The sequence below is a fragment of the Patagioenas fasciata genome, chromosome W (assembly GCF_037038585.1).
Source record: "Patagioenas fasciata isolate bPatFas1 chromosome W, bPatFas1.hap1, whole genome shotgun sequence".
NCBI classification, from domain to species: domain Eukaryota; kingdom Metazoa; phylum Chordata; class Aves; order Columbiformes; family Columbidae; genus Patagioenas; species Patagioenas fasciata.
This window is the reverse complement of record NC_092559.1, coordinates 67,603,064-67,625,952: the sequence shown is the minus strand read 5'-3', so window position 1 is coordinate 67,625,952 and position 22,889 is coordinate 67,603,064. Positions and strand designations below refer to the sequence as shown.

At 44.1% G+C, this 22,889-nt stretch overlaps 1 protein-coding gene across 1 annotated transcript; it reads right to left on the bottom strand.

The window, feature by feature from the left end:
• Window positions 1-362: 362 nt before the first annotated feature.
• On the bottom strand, window positions 363-9,336 carry LOC139826342 (uncharacterized). The gene is made up of 3 exons (XM_071801637.1): window positions 9,262-9,336; window positions 2,899-8,704; window positions 363-416 (listed from the first exon to the last, which is right to left on the bottom strand). Exons 2-3 carry the CDS (start codon window positions 4,096-4,098, stop codon window positions 363-365), a joined length of 1,254 nt encoding a protein of 417 aa, XP_071657738.1. The 5' UTR covers window positions 4,099-8,704; window positions 9,262-9,336.
• Between the last annotated feature and the right edge of the window lie 13,553 nt (window positions 9,337-22,889).

The window sequence follows — 22,889 nt, the reverse complement described above, 5'->3', positions numbered from 1 at the left end:
AAACTCAGACATAAACTAGAATCAGGGAGATATATTTTGTTTCTGAAAGTAATTTCTTCTAAGTGCAAAAGAATTTGCAAGATACAAGAAAATGGGGGAAATGAGGAGAACCTGCTAAATTAAGGTATACTGTGATTAAGCTGCAGAGAATGTACCCATCATTAATCAATAGACATGAAGAATGCTTTCTAACCACCTGCTAAATGAAGGGATACTTTTCAAGTTTTAGATTCTCTTGCATGTCAAGCTCGATACAGAAGATTAAGTACCATATTGTTTAGAAGCAGAGTACTTATGTTTAACTACAAATTAATAGGTGCACTGTAAGCAAGAAACAAAGCCATAACTTATGTAAGTGAACGCTAATTGTGCTTGTGCAAAGAGCTGCCAACATGGAGGAGTGAATAAGTGGACACCTAAAAAGACAGAAGAGCACCGAAAGAAACTGTAGTACCGGTAAAAGGACGCTAGATGGCAGCAAAGACCATGAAATAACTAACTCCATCTCGATCTTAAGTTTATCTAATAATTTCCTAGTAGAGGTGTATTTTATGTTAAAAATTCTCAAAAGTTGCAATTAATATGCAATAATTGTGTGGATATAAGAAATTGCGGGGTGACAATAAAACCCTGGCAGATGTATTGTTAACCTCCTCTCCCCCCACTTCCCCCTTCAGCCCCTCCCTCTTCCCCCTTCCCAGTTAGGACAAGTGATCAGGAGGGAAAAAAGGACAGAGAGAAGAGAGCTGGAAAAATTAAAAATGTTTTACTAATGCTACTAAGAAGAATAGAGAAAATAATACAAAATATACAAAACCCATCTTGAAAGTCTCAGCAACTGCAGAGCCGGCAACCAGACTGCTGGACTGGACTCTGCAGCCAACCGGAGCTGGATTCAGTCTCTCACTAGGCCTCAGTTCGCAGGGACGACTAGCAAGGTCCTCTCCTAATGTCAGCCATAAGCAAAAAAGGAAAAAAAAGGATGAGATCCTTGTGATCTCCCACTTCTATATGAAGTATTCACATAAACTGGAATGTTATACTCACACAGTATCACAGTATGTTTGGGATTGGAAGGGACCTCAAAAGATCATCTAGTCCAATCCCCCTGCTGGAGCAGGAACGCCTAGGTGAGGTCGCACAGGAATGTGTCCAGGCGGGCTTTGAATGTCTCCAGGGAAGGAGACTCCACAACCCCCTGGGCAGCCTGTTCCAGTGCTCTGTTACCCTCACTGAGAAGAAGTTCTTTCTCAAATTTAAGTGGAACCTCTTGTGTTCCAGCTTGATCCCATTGCCCCTTGTCCTATCATTGTTTGCCACTGAGAAGAGCCTGACTCCATCCTTGTGGCACTCACCCTTTATATATTTATAAACATTAATAAGGTCACCCCTCAGTCTCCTCTTCTCCAAACTAAAGAGACCCAGCTCCCGCAGCCTTTCTTCATAAGGGAGATGCTCCACTCCCTTAATCATCTTTGTTGCCCTACGCTGGACCCTCTCCAGCAGTTCCCTGTCCTTCTTGAACTGAGGGGCCCAGAACTGGACACAACATTCCAGATGGGGTCTCACCAGGGCGGAGTAGAGGGGAAGGAGGACCTCTCTCGATCTACTGACCACCCCCCTTGTAATACACGCAAGGATGCCATTGGCCTTCCTGGCCACAAGGGAACAGTGCTGGCTCATGGTCATCCTGTTGTTCACCAGGACCCCCAGGTCCCTTTCCCCTACACTGCTCTCTAATAGGTCATTCCCCAACCTATACTGGAACTTGGGATTGTTCCAGCCCAGATGCAGGACTCTACACTTTCCCTTGTTAAATTCCATCAGGTTATCCCCCGCCCAACTCTCCAGCCTGTCCAGGTCCCGCTGGATGGCAGCACAGCCTTCTGGTGTGTCAGCCACTCGTCCCAGCTTAGTGTCATCAGCAAACTTGCTGATGGTACACTCAATTCCCTCGTCCAAATCATTAATGAATATACTGAATAATATTGGCCCCAGTACTGACCCCTGAGGCACTCCACTAGATACTGGCCTCCAACTGGACTCCGCACCATTGACCACCACTCTCTGGCTTCTCTCTTTAAGCCAGTTTGCAACCCACCTCACTACTCTATTGTCGAGACCACACCTCCTCAACTTAGCTGTGAGGATGCTGTGAGGGACTGTGTCAAAGGCTTTACTGAAGTCAAGGTAGACCACATCCACCGCTCTGCCATCATCCATCCACCTTGTTACATTCTCATAAAAGGCTATGAGGTTGGTCAAGCATGACTTACCCTTGGTAAAGCCATGCTGACTGCCCCTAATGACCCTCTTATCCCTGATGTGCCTTGAGATGGCACCAAGGATAAGCTGTTCTATTACTTTCCCAGGGACAGAGGTGAGGCTGACCGGTCTATAATTACCCGGGTCCTCCTTCTTGCCCTTTTTGAAGACTGGAGTGACATTTGCTTTCCTCCAATCCTCGGGCACCTCTCCCGTTTCCCAAGACTTGGCAAAAATGATGGATAGCGGTCTAGCAATGACTTCAGCCAGCTCCCTCAGCACCTGCGGATGCATCCCATCTGGACCCATGGATTTATGGACGTCCAGACTATTTAATTGTTCCCTAACCCAGTCCTCATCGACTAAAGCAAACTCCTCCATTAACCTGGCTTCATCCGGGGTCTCAGGGGTACAGGGTTCCCCAGGACAGCCTCCAGCGGAGTAGACAGAGACAAAGGCGGCATTCAGCAATTCTGCCTTCTCTGTGTCTTCTGCCACCAGGGCACCCACCTCATTCATCAGTGGGCCTACATTGCCTCTGGTATTAGTTTTATCTGCTATGTATTTGAAAAAGTTCTTCTTGCTGTCCTTGACCCCTCTCGCCAGCTGTAATTCTAAGGAGGCCTTGGCTACCCTAACTGCCCTCCTGCATCCTCTAACAGCAGCCTTATATTCCTCCCAAGTGGCCAGTCCCTGCTTCCATGACCTGTAAACTCGCCTCTTCTGCTTGAGCATACCCAACAGATCCCTATTCAACCACGCAGGCCTTCTGGCTCCCTTCCTTGACTTCCTACATGTGGGGATGCTCTGATCCTGAGCATGGAAGAAGCAATCTCTGAATGCAATCCAGCTCTCTTGGGCCCGTTTTCCTTCAAGCAGTCTTGCCCATGGGATTTCCCCCAGCAATTGCTTGAAAAGGCCGAAATTAGCCCTGCCAAAGTCCAGGGTTGCAATTCTACTTGCTATTCTGTTCCTGCCACACGAGATGCTGAACTCCACCATCTCGTGGTCACTGCAACCCAGGCAGCCCTCGACCTTTACTGCTTCGACCAGACCCTCTTTGTTAGTGAGGATGAGATCCAGCAGTGTACCTCTCCTGGTCGGCTCCTCCACCATCTGCATGAGGAAGTTTTCATCAATGCACTGGAGGAGCCTCCTGGACTGTGGCTGGCTGGCTGAATGGTCCCTCCAGCAACCATCAGGGAAGTTAAAATCACCCACAACAACCAGGGCCTGTGACTGTGAGGCCACTCTCAGCTGCGCATAGAAGGCCTCATCAACTTCCTCAGTCTGATCTGGTGGCCTGTAATAGACACCTACAACAGTATCACCCCTGCCAGCCTGTCCCTTGATCCTGACCCATACACTCTCAACTCGTTCCTCATCCGCTCCTGGGCAGAATTTAGTACATTGCAGTTGCTCTCTCACATAGAGAGCAACTCCACCACCACGCCTGGCTGGCCTGTCTTTCCTGAAAAGGGCGTAGCCATCCATGACCACATTCCAGTCATGTGAACTGTCCCACCACGTTTCTGTAATTGCCACCAGATCATAATCTCCCGACCGAACATAGGATTCTAACTCCTCCTGCTTATTCCCCATGCTGTGCGCATTGGTGTACAGGCATTTCAGGGAGCGAGCAGAGTACACCAATTTCTCCCTAGGGGCACAGGAGGCCACCCGGTCCTCATCTGTTTTAGAATGCTGCCCCACTGGGGCAAGCCCAACTACAACCCCATCCCCCTTCGAGCCTAGTTTAAAGCTCTCCAAATGAGCCCAGCTAATTCCTGCCCCAGCATCCTTTTGCCTCTGCGAGACAAGCCTTTCCTGCATAACACTGTCCGGACTGGAGTCTTATAAAACCTGCTGTTATCAAAAAAACCTCAGTTGGTCAGTTTCTTGGTCACCTGTTTCTCATTGCCCCTCTCGCGAGATGTGAATTTGTCCTTATCAGTAAGTTCGCATTCCATTGCTATGTTTACCAAAACACATACCTGGTTCTCCAGGAAAATGCAACTAATATGAACGCTTAGCTGACAGGCAAATTCACTAAAAGAGAAAGTTGTTTTTAACAAAACCAGTACATTCCACCCCTTATAATATGCCATTCACGGAATACTTAAACCTTATCAATACGATCTATCAATACAATCTAATTAATCACTACTACTATATATATATATACATACGTACATATATACACAGGAGTAATTCATCATTCTCTTAATCTGTGGACCATCCTTTCACAAGTTCATTAAGTTCATTTATCACAACAGTCTCCCAGGGCAGGAAAAATGGTACATCTAGTGCATCTCATGAACACTGTTTGTGGGTTAAACATATCAACTTTGAAGAAGTTGTCAGGCGCCACTTGAAGAAGCTAGCTCTGGTTTCATCATCACTGTCTTGATCTGAAAGACACTTACTAAACACTGTTAGTATGGCATATAGCATCATGCAGTTCAGTATTTAATATTTTCACCTAAAATCAAATCCCCTTGAGGTACACACCGAACTTCTCCATCCTTAAGCATCACCCACCAGGTGCTGCCAGGTCCCTGGGCAAAAACAATCCCACAAATGGGCTTGCCTTTGCCTGAGCCAGGAGTAACCCAGACTGCCTTTCCTAAGATATTTTTCATGTGTACTACAGGGACTTTATCTCCTTCTAAAGTACGAAGAATTTCTGATTGGGCAGGCCCAGCTCAATTAGTTGATCCCCTGGTGTTGACCAACCAAGTGGCTTTTGCTAAATGTGAATCCCAGTTCTTAAAGGTTCCACCACCAAGTGCCTTTAGTGTAGTTTTTAACAAACCATTGTACCTTTCAATTTTCCCAGAGGCTGGTGCGTGATATGGAATATGATATACCCACTCAATACCATGTTCTTTGGCCCAATTGTCAATAATACTGTTTTTGAAATGAGTACCATTGTCTGATTCAATTCTTTCTGGCATACCATGTCGCCAAAGAACGTGCTTCTCAAGGCCCAAGATAGCATTTCAGGCTGTAGCATGAGGTACGGCATATGTTTCCAACCATCCGGTGGTTGCTTCCACCATTGTAAGTACATAACGCTTACCTTGATGTTTTTGTGGAAATGTAATATAATCAATCTGCCAAGCTTCTCCATGCTTATACTTTAACCATCGCCCCCATACCATATAGGCTTTATCCGTTTAGCTTGTTTGAATTCGGCGCAAGTTTCACATTCATGAATAACCTGTGAAATAGTGTCCATAGTTAAGTCCACCCCTCGATCACAAGCCCATTTCTATGTTGCATCTCTACCTTGATGCCCTGAAGCAACATGGGCCCACCGAGCTAGGAAAAGTTCACCTTTATGTTGCCAGTCCAAGTCCACCTCAGCTACTTTAATCTTAGCAGCTTGATCTGCTTGTTGGTTGTTTAGATGTTCCTCAGTGGCTCGACTTTTAGGCACATGAGCATCTACATGACGAACTTTCACAGGCAGGCTCTCTAGCCGAGCAGCAATGTCTTGTCACAGTGTGGCAGCCCAAATGGGTTTACCTCTGCGCTGCCAGTTGCTTTTCTTCCACTGCTGTAGCCACGCCCACAAGGCATTTGCTACCATCCATGAGTCAGTATAAAGTACTGGCCATTTCTCTTGTTCAGGAATGTCCAAAACTAGCTGGATGGCTTTCACTTCTGCAAACTGACTAGATTCACCTTGTCCTTCAGTGGCTTCTGTAACTTGTCGTGTGGGACTCCACACAGCAGCTTTCCACCTTCGATGTTTTCCTACAAGACGACAGGATCCATCTGTGAACAGTGCATACTGCTTATCAGTCTCTGAAAGTGTATTATATGGTGGTGCTTCTCCAGCACATGTTACTTCCTCCTCATCTGGAGACATCCCAAAGTCTTTGCTTTCTGGCCAGTCTGTAATCACTTCTAAGACCCTTGGGTGATTGGGACTTCCAATGCGAGTTTGTCGCGTGATCAATGCAATCCATTTACTCCACGTAACATCAGTTGCATGATGCATAGAGGGAACTGTACCTTTGAACATCCAGCTCAGCACCGGCAGTCGAGGTGCCAGGAGGAGCTGTGCTTCAGTACCAATCACTTCTGAAGCATCTCAGACTCCTTCATGTGCTGCTAGGATCTCTTTTTCATTTGGACTATAGTTGGCCTCAGATCCTTTGTATCCTCGACTCCAAAAACCTAAGGGTCGACCTCGGGTTTCTCCTGGTGCTTTCTGCCAGAGGCTCCAGGTAAGTCCATTATCTCCGGCTGCAGTGTAGAGCATATTTTTAACATCTAGTCCAGTCCAAACTGGTCCAAGGGCCACCGCATGAGTTATCTCACGCTTAATTTGTTCAAAGGCTTCTTGTTGTTCCAGGCCCCACTCAACGTCATTCTTTTTACAAGTCACTCGATAGAGGGCTCACAATTTGGCTGTAGTCAGGAATATGCATTCTCCAAAAACCTACAACACCCAAGAAAGTCTGTGTCTCCTTTTAATTAGTAGGTGGAGACATTGCTGCAATTTTGTTGATCATATCCATTGGGATCTGATGACGCCCATCTTGCCATTTTTTTCTTAAAAACTGGATCTCTCGTGCAGGTCCCTTGACCTTGCTTCGTTTTACGGCAAAACCAGCATCCAAAAGAATCTGAATTATTCTCTCACCTTTCTCGAAGACTTCTTTCACTGTGTCGCCCCATACGATGATGTTGTCAATATATTGCAAGTGTTCTGGAGCTTTACCTTGCTCCAGCGTGGTCTGGATCAGTCCACAGCAGATGGTAGGACTGTGTTTCCACCCCTGGGGCAAGCGATTCCATGTGCAATGTCCCTCCAGGTAAAAGCAAACTGTGACCTGCACTCTGCTGCTAAAGCAACAGAGAAAAATGCATTAGCAATGTCAACTGTAGCATACCACTTAGTTGCCTTTGATTCCAGTTCAAATTGCAGTTCTAGCATGTCAGGCACAGCAGCACTCAGTGGTGGTGTAACTTCATTCAGGCCACGATAGTCTACAGTTCGTCTCCACTCATCACTAGATTTACGCAGTGGCCAAATTGGGCTGTTAAAAGGTGAGCGAGTCTTACTGATTACACCCTGGCTTTCCAATTGACGGATCAACTTCTGGATAGCAATCAAAGAGTCTCGATTGGTGCAATATTGCCGGCGATGCACCATCATACTAGCCAGTGGCACCTGCTGATTGTCAACCATCAGCAGTCCTACAACAGAAGGGTCCTCTGAGAGACCAGGCAAATCAGACAGCTGTTCAATTTTCTCAGTGTCCACAGCTGCTATACCAAATGCCCACCTATACCCTTTTGGGTCCTTAAAATACCCTCTCCTGAGGTAGTCGATGCCAAGGATGCACGAAGCATCTGGACCAGTCACAATGGGATGCTTTTGCCGTTTTTTTCCAGTTAGGCTCATTTCAGCCTCTACAACAGTCAGTTCCTGGGATCCCCCAGTCACTCCAACAATATTGATGGATTGCGTTCCTTTATAATTAGAAGGAATTATTGTGCACTGAGCACCAGTGTCCACTAAAGCTTTGTACTCCTGGGGGTGTGTTGTACCAGGCCATCGTATTTGTACAGTCCAATAAACTCTGTTATCCCTTTCCTCCACCTGGCTGGAGGCAGGGCACCTCTAATTCCTGTTTTGCACAGTCTCTGGGTGTGAATTAGAGGTTCCTTCAAGAGCATCAGAATCTCTTCTGCTCCTTTTGTAAACTGGAGCAGCCACCTTCCTAGGAGTTTTTCCTTTTATCTCACGTACTCGTTCCTGAAGTTCTGAGGTAGGTCTTCCATGCCACTTATTCATGTTTTCTCCCTGCTCAAGTAGGAAGATCCACAGTGAACCTCTTTGTGGACTGCCTCTGTCCTCTCTCTCAAGATTGGAAACGCCTTCTCCTAATAACTGAAACATAGGTTTGCAGAGGTCATGAATGGTGAATATTCTGTTGGTCAGTTTCTTCGTCACCTGTTTCTTGTTACCCCTCTTGCGAGAGGTGCATCCATGCTTATCAATAGCTTTGCATTCCATTGCTATGTTTACCAAAACACATATCTGGTTCTCCAGGAAAATGCAGCTAATATGAACACTTTAGCTGACAGGAAAATTCACTAAAAGAGAAACTTGTTTTTTAACAAAACCAGGACAGCAATGCAAGAGCATTCAGTCGCTGGAGCACTTACCGAGAATGATTGAGAATGATTCCCAGCACAGTCAATAAAGAATGCCGCTTGACAGTATAATTGACTCCGCTGATAAGTTTAATTCTGTTTCACTATGGTACGCAGGCTATGAACGTGGGCTAAATGTTCCAGATGCAGCATGAAGCAATACAACACTCCAACGTGACACTCCATCTTTCATGCCTTTCATGACGGAATTCAAAATCATGGACTCAATGAATATTTCAAAGGAATAAGACTATGCCATGAACTAAGGGAGAAAATATCCACATGTGTTTATGTCTGTATATATATTTATATGTGTGTGTGTGTATGTATTTAAGGTGGTAGTAATCAGTTAAAACGTGTGAGTACATGTGAGACCTGTATATGGTATAGAATAAGGGGTGGAGTTAAAAAAGGAGTGTGGTAGTTTAGCCCCGGTCACGCCAGCCAGCAGCTAGAACCACGTGCCTCCCACTCACCCCTCCCCACCCCCAGTGGGATGGAGAGAAGAATTTAAAAAAACAAAGGCAAAAACTCGTGGGTTGAGATAAAAAACAGTTTAACGGGGCAGCAAGGAGAATACAAAGAAAAACGAACAAGCACTAACAGCAATGATAAAGGAACCTACGAAGACGATGGGCACACAGCACAGCGTGGCCCACACCGTGGGTGCCTTCCCCACGTGGCTGCCCACCGCCACAGCAGTCAGTGCCACCAGCCGTCAGCTCGCCCCCCACAGCTTGCACTTAAACTCTCTCGCCCCCGCAGCCGCGTTGAAGCCGCCGCTGTTCCCCCCTCCCTTGCCCGAATCGCGACTCGCACCTGAAATACCAAAAGAAAAAGAAACCGCGTGGTCCAGCAGGCGCAGCACCGCTCCATCCGCCTCCTGGCTTGTCCCCCACCCCGGAACCGGAAGAAGAGCCCTAAGAGAGAGACCGGATATGGTATAGAATACCCGGATGTCCTGGCAGTGTAGAAATTAACCCCATCTTGACCGACCCAGCACAACATCCCATGTAGTAATGTTTCTACGGGATGGACCATCATTGTGTCGCAACTTATTGACAGTAATGTCCTGAAAAGAAGGCAAGGGACAAATGGTGGATGAATTGGTTGGCCAACTCCAGCAATACAAAGGAAGTCTCTCAATTTTTATGGGCCTGCATCTTGGCTATGGGGAAACTGCCAGACATGCTAGCTGAGAAACTGCCTCGAGATGTCCAACATTTTGAAGGTAAGTTCTACTACCCACCTCTATATACACCAGTGTCCCAACTATTTGGCATGAGTGTTTCTCAGCTCAAGAGAGAGAGAATATAAAGGGTACACAAAATGGGACACCCTGTGTTTTTTCCTGCTGTAGGAAACAATTATTTTGCAAATATAATAGGCCCAGGCAGGATCTCTTGGCAAAGCATATTTTAATAGCGATTTTGCAAGACTGGGTGTTCTGACACACGGAAACAACTTTGCAACCTATAAAGTCATAAAACTTTACAACTCACAAGGTTATAAAGCAGATATGTTTATTTCAACATCGGGCACAAGGGGGATCGTTCCACCATTCATGCGCAACTTCTAACAATAAGAAGTGTGTTTAAATACAGTAAGGTGTTACATATTCATAATAACCCCAGAAATGCCTATACATATTCGTAACCTTTCCCCGCTTCTTATTAAAATGAGTCTCAGGTAATCATTTCCATAGTCTCCTCCTTGACCCCTCCCTGTTGCGCCTGTGCAGTGCCATCTGGTGGTCTTGAGAAGGGGTCTTTGGATGAAGGCTCCTTCAGCTTCGTCACAGTGAACTTTTAACCTTTGGCTCATTATGTTGAATTGACTGGAACCCAAGCTGCCAAGTCGATTGAAACCAGACTGGTTCCCCCGTTTTGCTGTAAATCTTTGTTATCTCGTCTTCTCAAGTTTACAGCTAGGTGCCTTAAGTTTACATCTAGGTGCTGTAAAACTTCTTATCTTGGCATTCAACGAGGTTCTGTTTTTTCTTAACATAATTGGTTACATAGAGCTCTAAACTAGGCACCTTTAAAGTGTTAGTTAGTTAGTTCCCTCTATCAGTTCTACCTAAAAGCTAAGCACACACAATAGGGCAAAAAGCCCCCCAAAATCCCGGCTGCAATTTTCCTCCCCTGTTCCCTATTGTTTGGGTACTTCAGGGTTTACAGACTACCCTGACGCATACAATTCATAGTCGGATGTCTCTCAGTCCTTCCCCCTAAATGAACTTGTAAATACAGGTATATACAGGTGTCAGTATATATTCCGGGACGACACTGTGTTTTACATTAAGAATTCATAGTCCGATGTCTCTTGGTCCTTCCCCACTGCTGGAGTCAGGCGCCAGGTCTTCAGTTATGTAAAAACAACAGTTCTTCGTTAAATGCGCCTTACAATTTTCCTCCTCTTCTTCTTTTTACTTTTGTTGTTTTTTCATTATCTTATGATACAGTCTAGTAGGTGGCTTCAAGCTGGGACAACATAATTTCACATATTTCTTCAGGAGTTATGCATTCAGCATTACTTCTTTCTTCTTGTTCTTTTAGCAGCATCATTTTATCAGAGTACCGTGGTGGCCCTAAAGGCATTTGTTTTGATAAAGCTGTCTCAATAAGGCTTTGAACAAGTCCTCAGACACATGGAATGATGCAGCATCCTATTGCAGTTAACACCCCTGCTACTACAATTAAAGAAGTAAAGATAGTATTTATTTCCATTTTCCAAACCAAGATGCTAACCATCCCATGAGTGAACTATCTATTCCTGAATTCTCAGCCAGTTTTTCTGCTAAAGTCGTGAGTCCTGGCAATGCTCTGGTTACACATACATCACCTTTTTCTGCCAACATCATATCTAGGACCATGTTATTTTCCCATGCCATTCTACTAGTAGCATCTAATTGTTCAGTGATTCCTTTAACTGCTTGTCTAGTATAACTATCCAGTCTACATTCTTGTTTATAGTTACCTACCAAAACAAAAAGGACTCAAAACCTGCAGCTACTTGATTTCTTGCTTTGTCTTCATTGAGGACCCCTCTGGGGACCCCAATCAAATTGAGATAAACTGTCATCAAAGGAAAACCCTAAACTCCTTTTTCTGTTGCCCTGATGAATCACAGTGTTCAAATGCCAGGGTAAAAGGAATTGCCAATTGAACAATGTCACAGGTACCTTCCCAGTGGGGGATAAAATGGAATGAAGTGTCATCTTCCCACAGTACCACCAAAGATCCACTCAAGAAGCATTTGAGGATATATGAGGACCAACTTCCCATGTCTCTACACACGTACTCATGTTCTTAGGAACTTGGTATCATTCCTGCCCCGTCGTGAGAGACAGGCAGTATGATTTCCAATTATTCCTGAAAATGCTGGGGGAATTTTGATATTTTTCCCTGCAAGGCTGGAAGTAGTAGGGAGAGAGTATGACACAACTTATTTCCTCATGCCATAGAGTCTTGGCATAAGGCTAAGATGCACTCCATCCCCTGTCAATCTTCACTCCATCCCAGAGGGAAGGGTACTGTTAGCAATCAGGACACATAACCATGGGCGTAGTTATATGCGGTGCTTTATTTCAGCGCTGGGAAACCAGGGGTTCGCACCCAAAGCTGGCTTCCATCGTCAGTTTAGGTTACACAGTATTTATGCAGTCCATTCACATACATATTCATATATTCATTAGGATCATTAGAATATGTAACAGTTGCTCAACATTTATTGCAACATCAATTGCAACACCTTGGAACTACTTTGATCATGCGCAGTGTCCTCTGGTGGTCTTTCAGGGGGTCTTCAGGATGAAGTAAGTAGTCTTCATCGCTTCTGTCCTTTTCACCTTTTGATGCTGCACATGCGCACTACTCTAGAATTGCACAAATGCTGACCAGCCTAATTTCCAAAGTATAAGCTAGCCAGCAGTTGTGCAACTACAGAGGTACTGTATATATTTCTCCTCATTCTAAGCATATTTGAGCTAAGATAAACGCTAGGTTGATAAGATAAAGGTATGCTCAATTCCCTTATTAGGTAAAACACGCTATGCAGAGGTTGAATCAGCCTGGTACCCATGGTTGAATCAGCCTGGAAACTAACAGGATCAGTTTTACAAGATGTACCCATCCCAGAAAAAGAACATCTTGCAAACTGATCCTGCCAGTCTCCCGTGAAAATTGACTGTATTGATTGTATTAGTATAATATTGATTATATTAGTATGATCCCCTATAAAATTGATAATATCTCTAACAGTACCACTTGGGACACAGGCCTTCCTGGTGCACAGGCATAGCAATTGCTCTTGTTTAGGCATTGCACTATATATTTGATCCATTCTACCCCATGCATTTGTATCTCCATATCCTGTTTCTACTTCAAAGGTTTCTCTTAAATCTGATATTTGACACTTATATTTAGAACCTTCCCAGGACATCTTTTCTACTAATGCCTGTTCATGATCCATGTCCAACTAGTTCTTCATGAACCAATTCTTTCCCTTTGCTATTAATTAGACCCCGTTCTTCCCAGATTTTCCCAAAGGTGTGCACTACTCCAAATGCATATCTAGAATCATTACAGATGGTACCTTCTTTTCCTTCTAACGTTTGCAGTGCCTGATTGAGAGCATATAGCTTGCATGTCTAAGCTGACCCCTTATTAGTCAGCCTTCCAATTTCCCTTATTTCACCACTCACGCCTTCAGTGATGGCACACCTGTTGTGTCTTTTCCCCTGAATTACCCTTGAAGACCCATCTATGAAGAGGTGCAGCCCATTGTCACCTCTCCATAGGAAAGCAGCAAGGTTCAATTTCTTGCTTTCTTCCACCAGAAGAGCAGTTGCTGCTGCAGCTTGCACACACTCTGGTCAACCTCAAGACACTGGGTCTAAGAGCTTATCTATGTGTGCCACTGGTTGTTGCTTCCCCCCCAGCTCACTTGCTGGTGGGCAGTGTGAGAGGCAGAACAGGCCTCCACTCTGTGCAAGCATTGCTCAACAATAATAAAAACATCTCTGTATTATCAACACTGGTTTTAGCATAAATCCAAAACATAGTCCCATACTAGCTACCATAAAGAAAATTAACTCCACCCCAGCCAAAACCAACACAAACTTCCAGGTAATATAATAGCTTTCAAGTTTTCTCCTTGTCACCTCCCAGGCAGTAACTGTGTTTCCACACCCAGAGCCTGTAAAAGATTTCTCTCTAATAAATAAGCTAGGGAATCTTCCACTAATATAAACCTTCCCCATATGCTTTTAATTCCTATAGCCACAAGAGTTTATTCATAATTCTCTCTCCTTTCCCTTGCTGCCCCGTTTATTACAACTGTATCTTCGGTCTAAGATCTTTTTAGAGTGAAATTTGAAAGAGATAGGGTAGCTTCCCTTTCTAGTAAAAACTCGACGTCATGACCTCCAACTTTACCACTGATGTGCCCTTTTGCGATTTAAACAAGTTCCCCCCCCCAAAAAAAAAAAAAAAAAAAAAAAAACCAAACAAAAAACACACAAACAAAAAACCACAAACCACCACCGTCACAAACATTTTCAACCCCTCTGATTTTCCAAAGCGTATTGAGTTTTCTTCCTTTAGTCATTTCTAACAATTGCCGCCCTAGGGGTAAATATCCCAGATTTCCACAATAATAGCATTCCATTTTCTCTCATTCTCTCACTTTTATCACTTTTTATCCTCCATTTTTTTCCCCTTCCAATCTTTATCTTTCACTTGCAAATTCCTAGCTAAAGCTGCTACTAACAAATCAATCTCCTTCAACTTTTTGCTTCTCTTCCCAACCATCATACACAAACATGACCACACTTAGAATTTTTGCAAATTCTTCCTGCTAACCTGGCACATGCTCTTTGAAATACTTCGGTAGATCCACAAACACACTTGCTACCAGTTCATTACAAAGCCTATCAAAATCTTCCCCAGTCAGTGCTGGCTTCTGTCTACCTTCCTGCACTTCAGTTCAACTTACTCTTATCTCCTCAAAAGCTTTTAGCAGATTTTTAACCACTGTTTGGCAATTATCTCCATTTGTTTGATTATTATAATCTCAATTAGAATCACCTTGGGGCCAGGCAGTTTCCCCCTGTCTGTAGAGTTAATTCCACATTCTTTTAAATCATCTTTCTGGACAGACCAACTCTCAATAACAGGTTAACACCTGCTCAGGATGGATTATATCCTGAAAAAAAAATTAGAAAATAATGGTGCACATCGATCCCCATCTTCCCTTAAGAGTTTTATTTCCTCACATAACCAAATCCCCAGGGTCCCAGGGGTGATGGGTGCTTACATGTAACACTAGAGAGCATTCATACACACATCCCACCCTCACACTTCTTCCCCTACACACACATACACACACACATCTGCTGCTGGCTGCACTGCAAAATAACTTCAGCAATCCTAGGGTAAAGCCCAGCAAATCAGTAAGGACAACAAAGACAGTTGGGGAGGGAATCAAGAGGTGATACAGAGAGCGGAGTGTAGGGTGTTGCAGAGACCAGCTCTGCAAGCACGTTAGTTAAATTACTCCCAACTGTAGCTAAAATTCATTCTCTAGGTTTTTATACTCATTTTTGACCATCCTCTTTATGGTGGTCAGATGGCAAATCATCCTATACATACCAGTAATTCATTTGTCCAGGACATCTGTTTTCTAGATGATTTTTAGTTACAATTTGCCAATCTTCTCAATATAAGGTTGTTAGCAATCAGGACACATAACCACAGATGTAGTTATATGCGGTGCTTTATTTCAGCGCTGGGAAACCAGGGGTTCGCACCCAAAGCTGGCTTCGAACAGCTGATTCAGACCATACCTTATTATACAAGTTAGTCACATACATATTCATTACACCCCTGACAACCATTAGCATATCCCACACCTATTCTAACACAAACTTCCTATCTAAAAGATGGTATAATTATCAGTTATTTTCTACGGTACCAACTTTAAAAGAATATATCGTAAATCTATGTCCACCTTAAGAATAAGGCTCGGTTACAGTTACCTGCCTTATAAGAATATACCATAAATCTATGTCAGCTTTAAGAACAGAGTTTGGTTACTGATTACAAGAGTTCTATGGCTACAGGGCTGGTTGCTATCCTAATATTAAGTCAACTGTAACAGATCCAGCAATATTCAGGGAAGATCCATTCTGTCCTGTTCCATGGAAAAAAAAAAAACATTTTGTAAAGTTGATTACTATCAAGGTCATTGCATGCTTTTTTTGACAAACTTACTTTGCCATAAATATTTTTCCCAATTTTGCAATACCTCGGCCAAGGGTGTCCCCTTTTCTATGCCGAGTTTTATTTCCCATCACTAAAAAATTCAGGGAGACCCTTCTGTTGAGTCACGAGGTTCAGAAAGGACCCCCTTGCTTTCTAAACTCCTTCAGAGAGGAGTTTAGGTGCAGCTGGATCCAATCCTAGTCTCAGACTTGGTCAACGGTTTATGTCTAAAGGATATTTTCCCATTCTTAAGAGAGTCTTGAACCCCCTTTTACGTGCACTTTACACTGATCAAGCCACACACTTTGCACTCATAAACATGCTGCAGCAAGGGAGGGACTCAAACCCACCCTGGTATGGAAGAAGATTTAAACCCCCTACAGTTTTTTTATGTACCAGTTTAGATCTTGGCATAGCCAATCGTCATCAGATCTGTATTTTGGCCAGAATACCTTCCGCTCTGTTATGGGCTCTTTTGTCCAGACAAACCACAATACTTTATCATTTTCTATTTATCCTTCCTTTTTTGTACCTCACATGTTTCCCCAATACCTTAACATCCTCCCTAAAGGACTGTATGGAGGAATGTTATAATTTTTCCTTTACATTTCCCATTCTGAGTCCCAAAGCTTCTCCTTCCACCTCATCTCTCCTTTCAGAATGCCCCCAACCACCAAGGTAATACTTAACAGTCTATTTTCTTACCTTGGCCTGTGCACAGAGTTGCCTGGTCGCTTGTATTGTGCCTACCACTTTTTCTTTTACCCTTTCCCCTATGGTTTGCAGGGATCCGCCTTTTTCAATACAGCCTCAGGATTTCTGTTGGTCTCTCCTGGAGTCCCCACCGACGATCCACAGGACGGTTGAAATCAATGGGGCGTGCCTTCCTGTCCTTTGGCGATAGGGACCCCCGAGATGATGACGTTTCTCCTGGACGAGCCCCCAGATCTGTAGGAAACAATTATTTTGCAAATATTATAGGCCTGTTAGTAACAGAGTCAGTTTTACAAAATGTTCCTGAAAGGATGAATCAGTTTTGTAAACTGTCCCTGAAAGGATGTTGAAGCACATCGTGTTTTACCTAATAAGGGATTCGAGTATACTCTTATCTTATCAACCTAGCTTTTATCTTAGCCCAAATATGCCTAGATTGAGAAGTAGTATATACAGTATCTCTGGAAATTGAACAAGTCAGCAGTTATGCAATTATAGAGTAGTGCGCATGTGCAGTACCCAAAGGTGAAAAGGACAGAAGCGATGAAGACTACTTATTTCATCTTGAAGACCCCCTGAAAGACCACCAGAGGACACTGCGCATGATCAAAGTAGTTCCAAGGTGTTGCAATAGATGTTGCAATAAATGTTGAGTAACTATTACATATCCTAATGGATATATGAATATGTATGTGAATGGACTGTATAAGTATTGCGCAGCTTAAACTGACCGCTGAAGCCAGATTTGGGTACGAACTCCTGGTTTCCCAGCGCTGAAATAAAGCACCGCATATAACTACGCCCGTGGTTATGTGTCCTGATTGCTAACAGGCCCAGGCAGGATCTCTCAGCAAAGCATATTTTAATAACGATTTTGCAAGACCGGGTGTTCTACCTGAAGGTAGGCACACACGATAGGGCAAAAAGCCCCTGCTTTTCCCCCCAAAATCCTGGCCGCAATTTCCCTCCCCTGTTCCCTATCGGTTGGGTACTTCAGGGTTTACAGACTACCCTGATGCATACAATACCCTTCCCCTTATCAATATGGATTCCTGGTACTTTGGCTACACTTCCCCCTAAATTAACTTGTAAATACAGGTATATACAGGTGTCAGTATATATTGCAGGAAGAGACTGTGTTTTACCTTAAGAATTCATAGTCCGATGTCTTTTGGTCCTTCCCCCCTGCTGGAGTCAGGCGCCAGGTCTTCAGTTATATAAAAACAACAGTTCTTTGTTAAACGTTCCTTACACTGCGTTACCATGGAGAAGACACGAGGAGGTAGGATGGAAAGTCTACCTCAGTCCTAGAGGCACAGGTACATGAGTTACAATGAAAAACAGCCAGAAGAGGGAATTCTGCCAGGAAAAATGTCACTCCAGTTTCCAGCCGGCAGTTCCCCAGAGTAGAACGGCTGATCTTACTTCTGATCATCTTGAAGAGACTTCTGATTCATTTTTGCAAAAAGCGAGTAATGAATACTATGACCAGGACTAGAGAGACCCTGCCTTCAGCCAGGTGGAGGAGAGAGACAACCAGGTTTATTGGACTGTGTGGATTCGATGGCCTGGTACATCAGAACCACTTGAGTATAAAGCCCTGAAAGACACTGGTGCACAGTGTACAATGACACCATCAAATCATAAAGGGTCAGAATTCATCAGTTTTGTTGGAGTGACTGATGGATCCAAGGAACTGACTGTATTAGAGCCTGAAGTGAGCCTAACTGAAAATGAGTGGGAAAGGCACCCTATTTTGATTGGCCCAGATGCTCTGTGCATCCTTGGCACAGACTACCTCAGGAGAGAGTATTTTGAGGACCCAAAAGGGTACAGGTGGGCTTTTGGCATAGAAGCTGTGGAGACAGAGGACATTAAACAGCTGTGTACCTTGCCTGCTCTCTCAGAGGACCCTCCTGTTGTAGGATTGCTGAGGGTCGAATAACAGCAGTTGCCGATTGCTACCATGAAAGTGCACTAGCGGCAATATGACACCAACTGAGACAATCTGATTCCCATCCATAAGCTGATTTGTCAGTTGGAGAGCCAAGGAGTGATTAGCAAGACTCACTCACTCTTTAACAGTCCCACATGGCCGGTGCAGAAGTCCAATGGAGAGTAGAGACTAATAGCAGACTCTCGTGACCTAAATGAAGTCAGTTTGGTGAGTGATTGCATTGTGTATCCCTCACTTTGTATATTCTTTTATTGTTATGATTGTTGTTTATCTCTTCCTTTGCCATTCTGTTAAACTGTTTTTATCCCGACCCATAAGTTTTACCTTTTGTTTTCTGATTCTCTTCCCCATCCCTCCAGAGGTGGTGAGGAATGAGTGAGCGGCTGTATGGTCCTAGTTGCCGGCTGGGGCTAAACCATGACAAATGTGTTTGTGTTCATACTGTGTGTCAGGGAAATATTTTCCCCTCTCCTAATTTTAATGATGTAAGTAACTATCTTAGAATGGACAGGTTTATGTAAAGTGAGATCTTGTGCTTTAAACCTCCGTAGATTTAGTGCAGTGTCCTCGTTCTTCTCCATGCGGTGGTGTTTCTGAGACCAGGGCTGGGTACTGGCTTCAGACACCCATCCTGAGTACTGAGAGTGGTTTGTGTCAGTGGGGGCTGCAGTCTGAACTGACAGCTCTTAATCCAGCTGCTGTGCCTCTGGGCTTTGTTTTTTGTAATCAGAAATAAAATATATGCTGCCAGACAGGACCCTACTGCATGTCAGTCTGTTGCACACGCAAATTGTGGCAGTTCTTCACTTCCTGTTCTGGAGCAGCTTTATTAAATAGGTTTCAGAGATTAACAGTTTGCCGTGTAGCCCTCTGAGTGAGTGGCAGTGGCTTTCTTTTTCTCTCTCTCGCTCTTTCTTTCTCTCGCTCTTTCTTTCTCTCGCTCTTTCTCTCTCTCCTCTTTCTCTCTCTCTCCTCTTTCTCTCTCTCTCCTCTTTCTCTCTCTCTCTCTCCTCTTTCTCTCTTTCTCTTTCTCTCTCCTTCTCTCTCCTTCTCTCTCCTTCTCTCTCCTTCTCTCTCCTTCTCTCTCCTTCTCTCTCCTTCTCTCTCCTTCTCTCTCCTTCTCTCTCCTTCTCTCTCCTTCTCTCTCCTTCTCTCTCCTTCTCTCTCCTTCTCTCTCCTTCTCTCTCCTTCTCTCTCCTCTCTCCTTCTCTCTCCTTCTCTCTCCTTCTCTCTCTCTCTTTCTCTCTCTCTCTTTCTCTCTCTCTCTTTCTCTCTCTCTTTCTCTCTCTCTCTTTCTCTCTCTCTCTCTCTTTCTCTCTCTCTCTCTCTTTCTCTCTCTCTCTCTTTCTCTCTCTCTCTTTCTCTCTCTCTCTCTTTTTTTTTTGATTATTCCAGCAGTGGCTAATATAATATTTATAAAAGCATCTAAATGATTTAACAAATTTATTTCCGTCTGCAAAAAAAAAACCTAAAATCCTATTAACTTTAAGAGGGACTTGAGATTTGTCTTTACCTTGAACATTTTATCTCATTCTTGTGTGTATTCCCCATGTGATTAAGGGAAGACCCAAGGCCACCTTTGGGACCAGCTGGTCCCAACTGCAGGTATGCCATCTGCAAGTGTAGTCAGGACTTGCTCTCCTCAGCACGTGGTACGGTGCAATGCCTGCATGGTCTAGGGGATGCCCGAGAGACAGTTTTGTGGGCAGAGGGGTGTGGGTGGCCTAGAGATGGAGACCTTGTCCTTGGAGTTGCTTCCCTAGAAATAGCACTGAGCCAAGAGACACTATTTGGGGATGGGATTTCTTGAGGATGGGATTTCTTGGGGTTGAAGTTTGTGGGGAAAAAGCTCTCCTCTGGCAGGGAAGATGACCCCCATGTTATCCAGCATGGGTAAAAGCAGCTCACCAAAGGATGCACAGTTTTGTAAGTGCTGTTTTTGGCAGCTGGCAGTGCCATAGGATTCCAGTATATGCAACTGTCAGCATTGAGCTCTGCAAACAGTTGTTAAAAAAAAAATTCTTTTGACTGTTCAGAATTGACTCACTGAATGTAAAAAAGACGATATGACTTTATGATCTGGAATAGCTAACAGCTTTATGCCCTGATTTTGTTTAAAACAAGACCAGTTCTCTTATTTGTAGTATTAGTAAAGCATTTTTAACGTTTCCAACTTGTAAGTCTCTCTCCCTTTTCCTCATATTACCTTTCCTTAGTGGGTAGGGCAGGGGGTTAACAGAGAGCATCTGCCATGGTTTATTGTCGCCCTGCAATAAACGGTGACAGATTTATTGGTATCCAACGTGGGGCAAGTGAGAAGGGCTAAGAGGGTTCTCTGACAATTTGCCTAAACAGCTTCCCAGGTAGTGCAAGCAGGAGAACATTGGATTCCCGGTTTGAGTGGTCCAAGTGCTAATCCTGCCTCTGGTGGGAGGAGACCTTGGAAAACTCACTTGAGAGAGTATCAACTTTTTCTTTGCAAGTTTCCAAGGGGTGAGAAAACGATAGATTTGTGTATTTCGCAGGTCATTTGGTGATGTTAAAGCAGATTGCAGTTATTATCTTTAAATAAAGGATGTTGTTGCAAATCTGGTATTGTTTGTATTATTTACTCACTTGGTTTTATTCAATGATGCCTTTTTTGGGGTGGATACTTCTTGTGTTTATGTGCAGCACATCACCTCTGAAACTTGGCATAATGTTGGTATAATTGCTTTGTTGCTGGGTTGTGTAGCATTGATCTATATAGTCATAGTTAAGCCGATGGTGTATTTCTATTCATTGTTGTCATGCTTTGGGAGCACATATTTTTGGAGCCCACCAGTAGAAGAGAAATAAAAGAGAACTGTACCTTTTTTTTTTTCAATTGGAGAAGTGATATTTTAGGAGAGCTATTCAACCACTCTTTGCCTTTTTCATTCAACCACTCTTTGCCTTTTTCATTCAACTACTCTTTGCCTTTTTCATTAGGGCAAATTGCAGATGCTTTTGAGAATTTTGAATATCCCTGGGAAACTGAGCAAAGCTTGTTGGTAGTGCTGGGTTTCTGGAATATGTGTCAGTCCTTGCTGATGGTAAAACTACTTAGGAGGACTGTAGCAATTCTAACTTCTGCGACAGGTGTTGCAGCTACTGAAACTCCAGCAACATGCACCGCAGCCACTCAAACTCCCGTGATAGATCCTGCAGCCACTGCAACCCCCGCAACAGATCTTGTAGATGCTGCAAGCCCCGCGACAGATATTGTAGACACTGCAACCCCGACAAGTAGCAATGCAGCCACTTAAACTCCTGTGACAGATCCTGCAGCCACACCACCTTTGACTACAGCTACTACAGCCAGTGCAACCCCGACAACAGATACTGTAGTCCAACCAATTCTGATGACAGCTACAACAGCCACCTCAACCCCTGCCATGGGCCCTGCAGCCATTCCAACCTCGATGACAGTTATAGCAGCCACTCCTCCTCCTAACGTCAGTACTGCAGTCGTGCCAACACTGACCTCACCTACAGAAGCCACTCCAATTTCTAACTTGGGTACTGCAGGCATGCCAGTGCTGACAACAGTTACTGCTGCTATTGCAACTCCAACAGCTGGCATCGTAGCCACACCAACACTGACTACAGCTACTGCAGCCACTGCAACTTCAACACCCGTCACTGTAGCTATGCCAACTCCAACACCAGTTACTGCATCCACTAAAACCTCCACAATACATAATGTGGCCATTCAGACTTCAGTGGTATCGGTTGCCTCTACAACCAAGAGGCAAAAGAAAGTAAAATTAGAATCCATTGTGAAGGAAGGTGAAGATGAAGAGCGGGGAGAGGTTATTTTTGGAATAGAACAATCAGGGGAGGAAGGAAAGGGTCCTTCTGAAGTAGAGCAATCAGTAAAGGAAGAGGTAGAACCAGAGGTAATAGTCCACTCCTTATGTCTGAAGGAGTTGAGAGGTGTGAAATAAGATTTTAGCCATCGTGAAGGTGAGCCACTTGTCACTTGGCTGATTCAGTGCTGGGACGGTGGGGCCAGTAGTTTGGAATTAGATAGCAATGAAACCAAGAAGTTGGGATCCCTGGCCAGAGATGGTGGCATTGATAAGGTTTTTGGGAAGAGGAAACAAACTCAAAGCCTCTGGAGGCAAATCTTGTCAGCAGTAAAGACCAGGTATCCTTTAAAGGATGATATTGTATGCCGCACAACCAAATGGACCACCATGGAGAAAGGTATTAGGTATCTGAGAGAATAGACTGTGCAAGAGATAATTTATAGTGACCCACAGACAATTATAGATCCTGATGAAATGCCATGTACCCGAGTTATACTGCAGAAGTTTGTGCAGAATACACCACCAATTTATACCCATACTTTGGGATTATTCATCATTTCAGTAGGGAACAAACCAATAACTGTGGGTGAAATAGCTAACAAGTTACGGCAGTATGAAGACACTCTCTCTTCTCTCCTACAAGTCTGTGTCTTGGCTGTGGAGAAACTGTGTGACAAA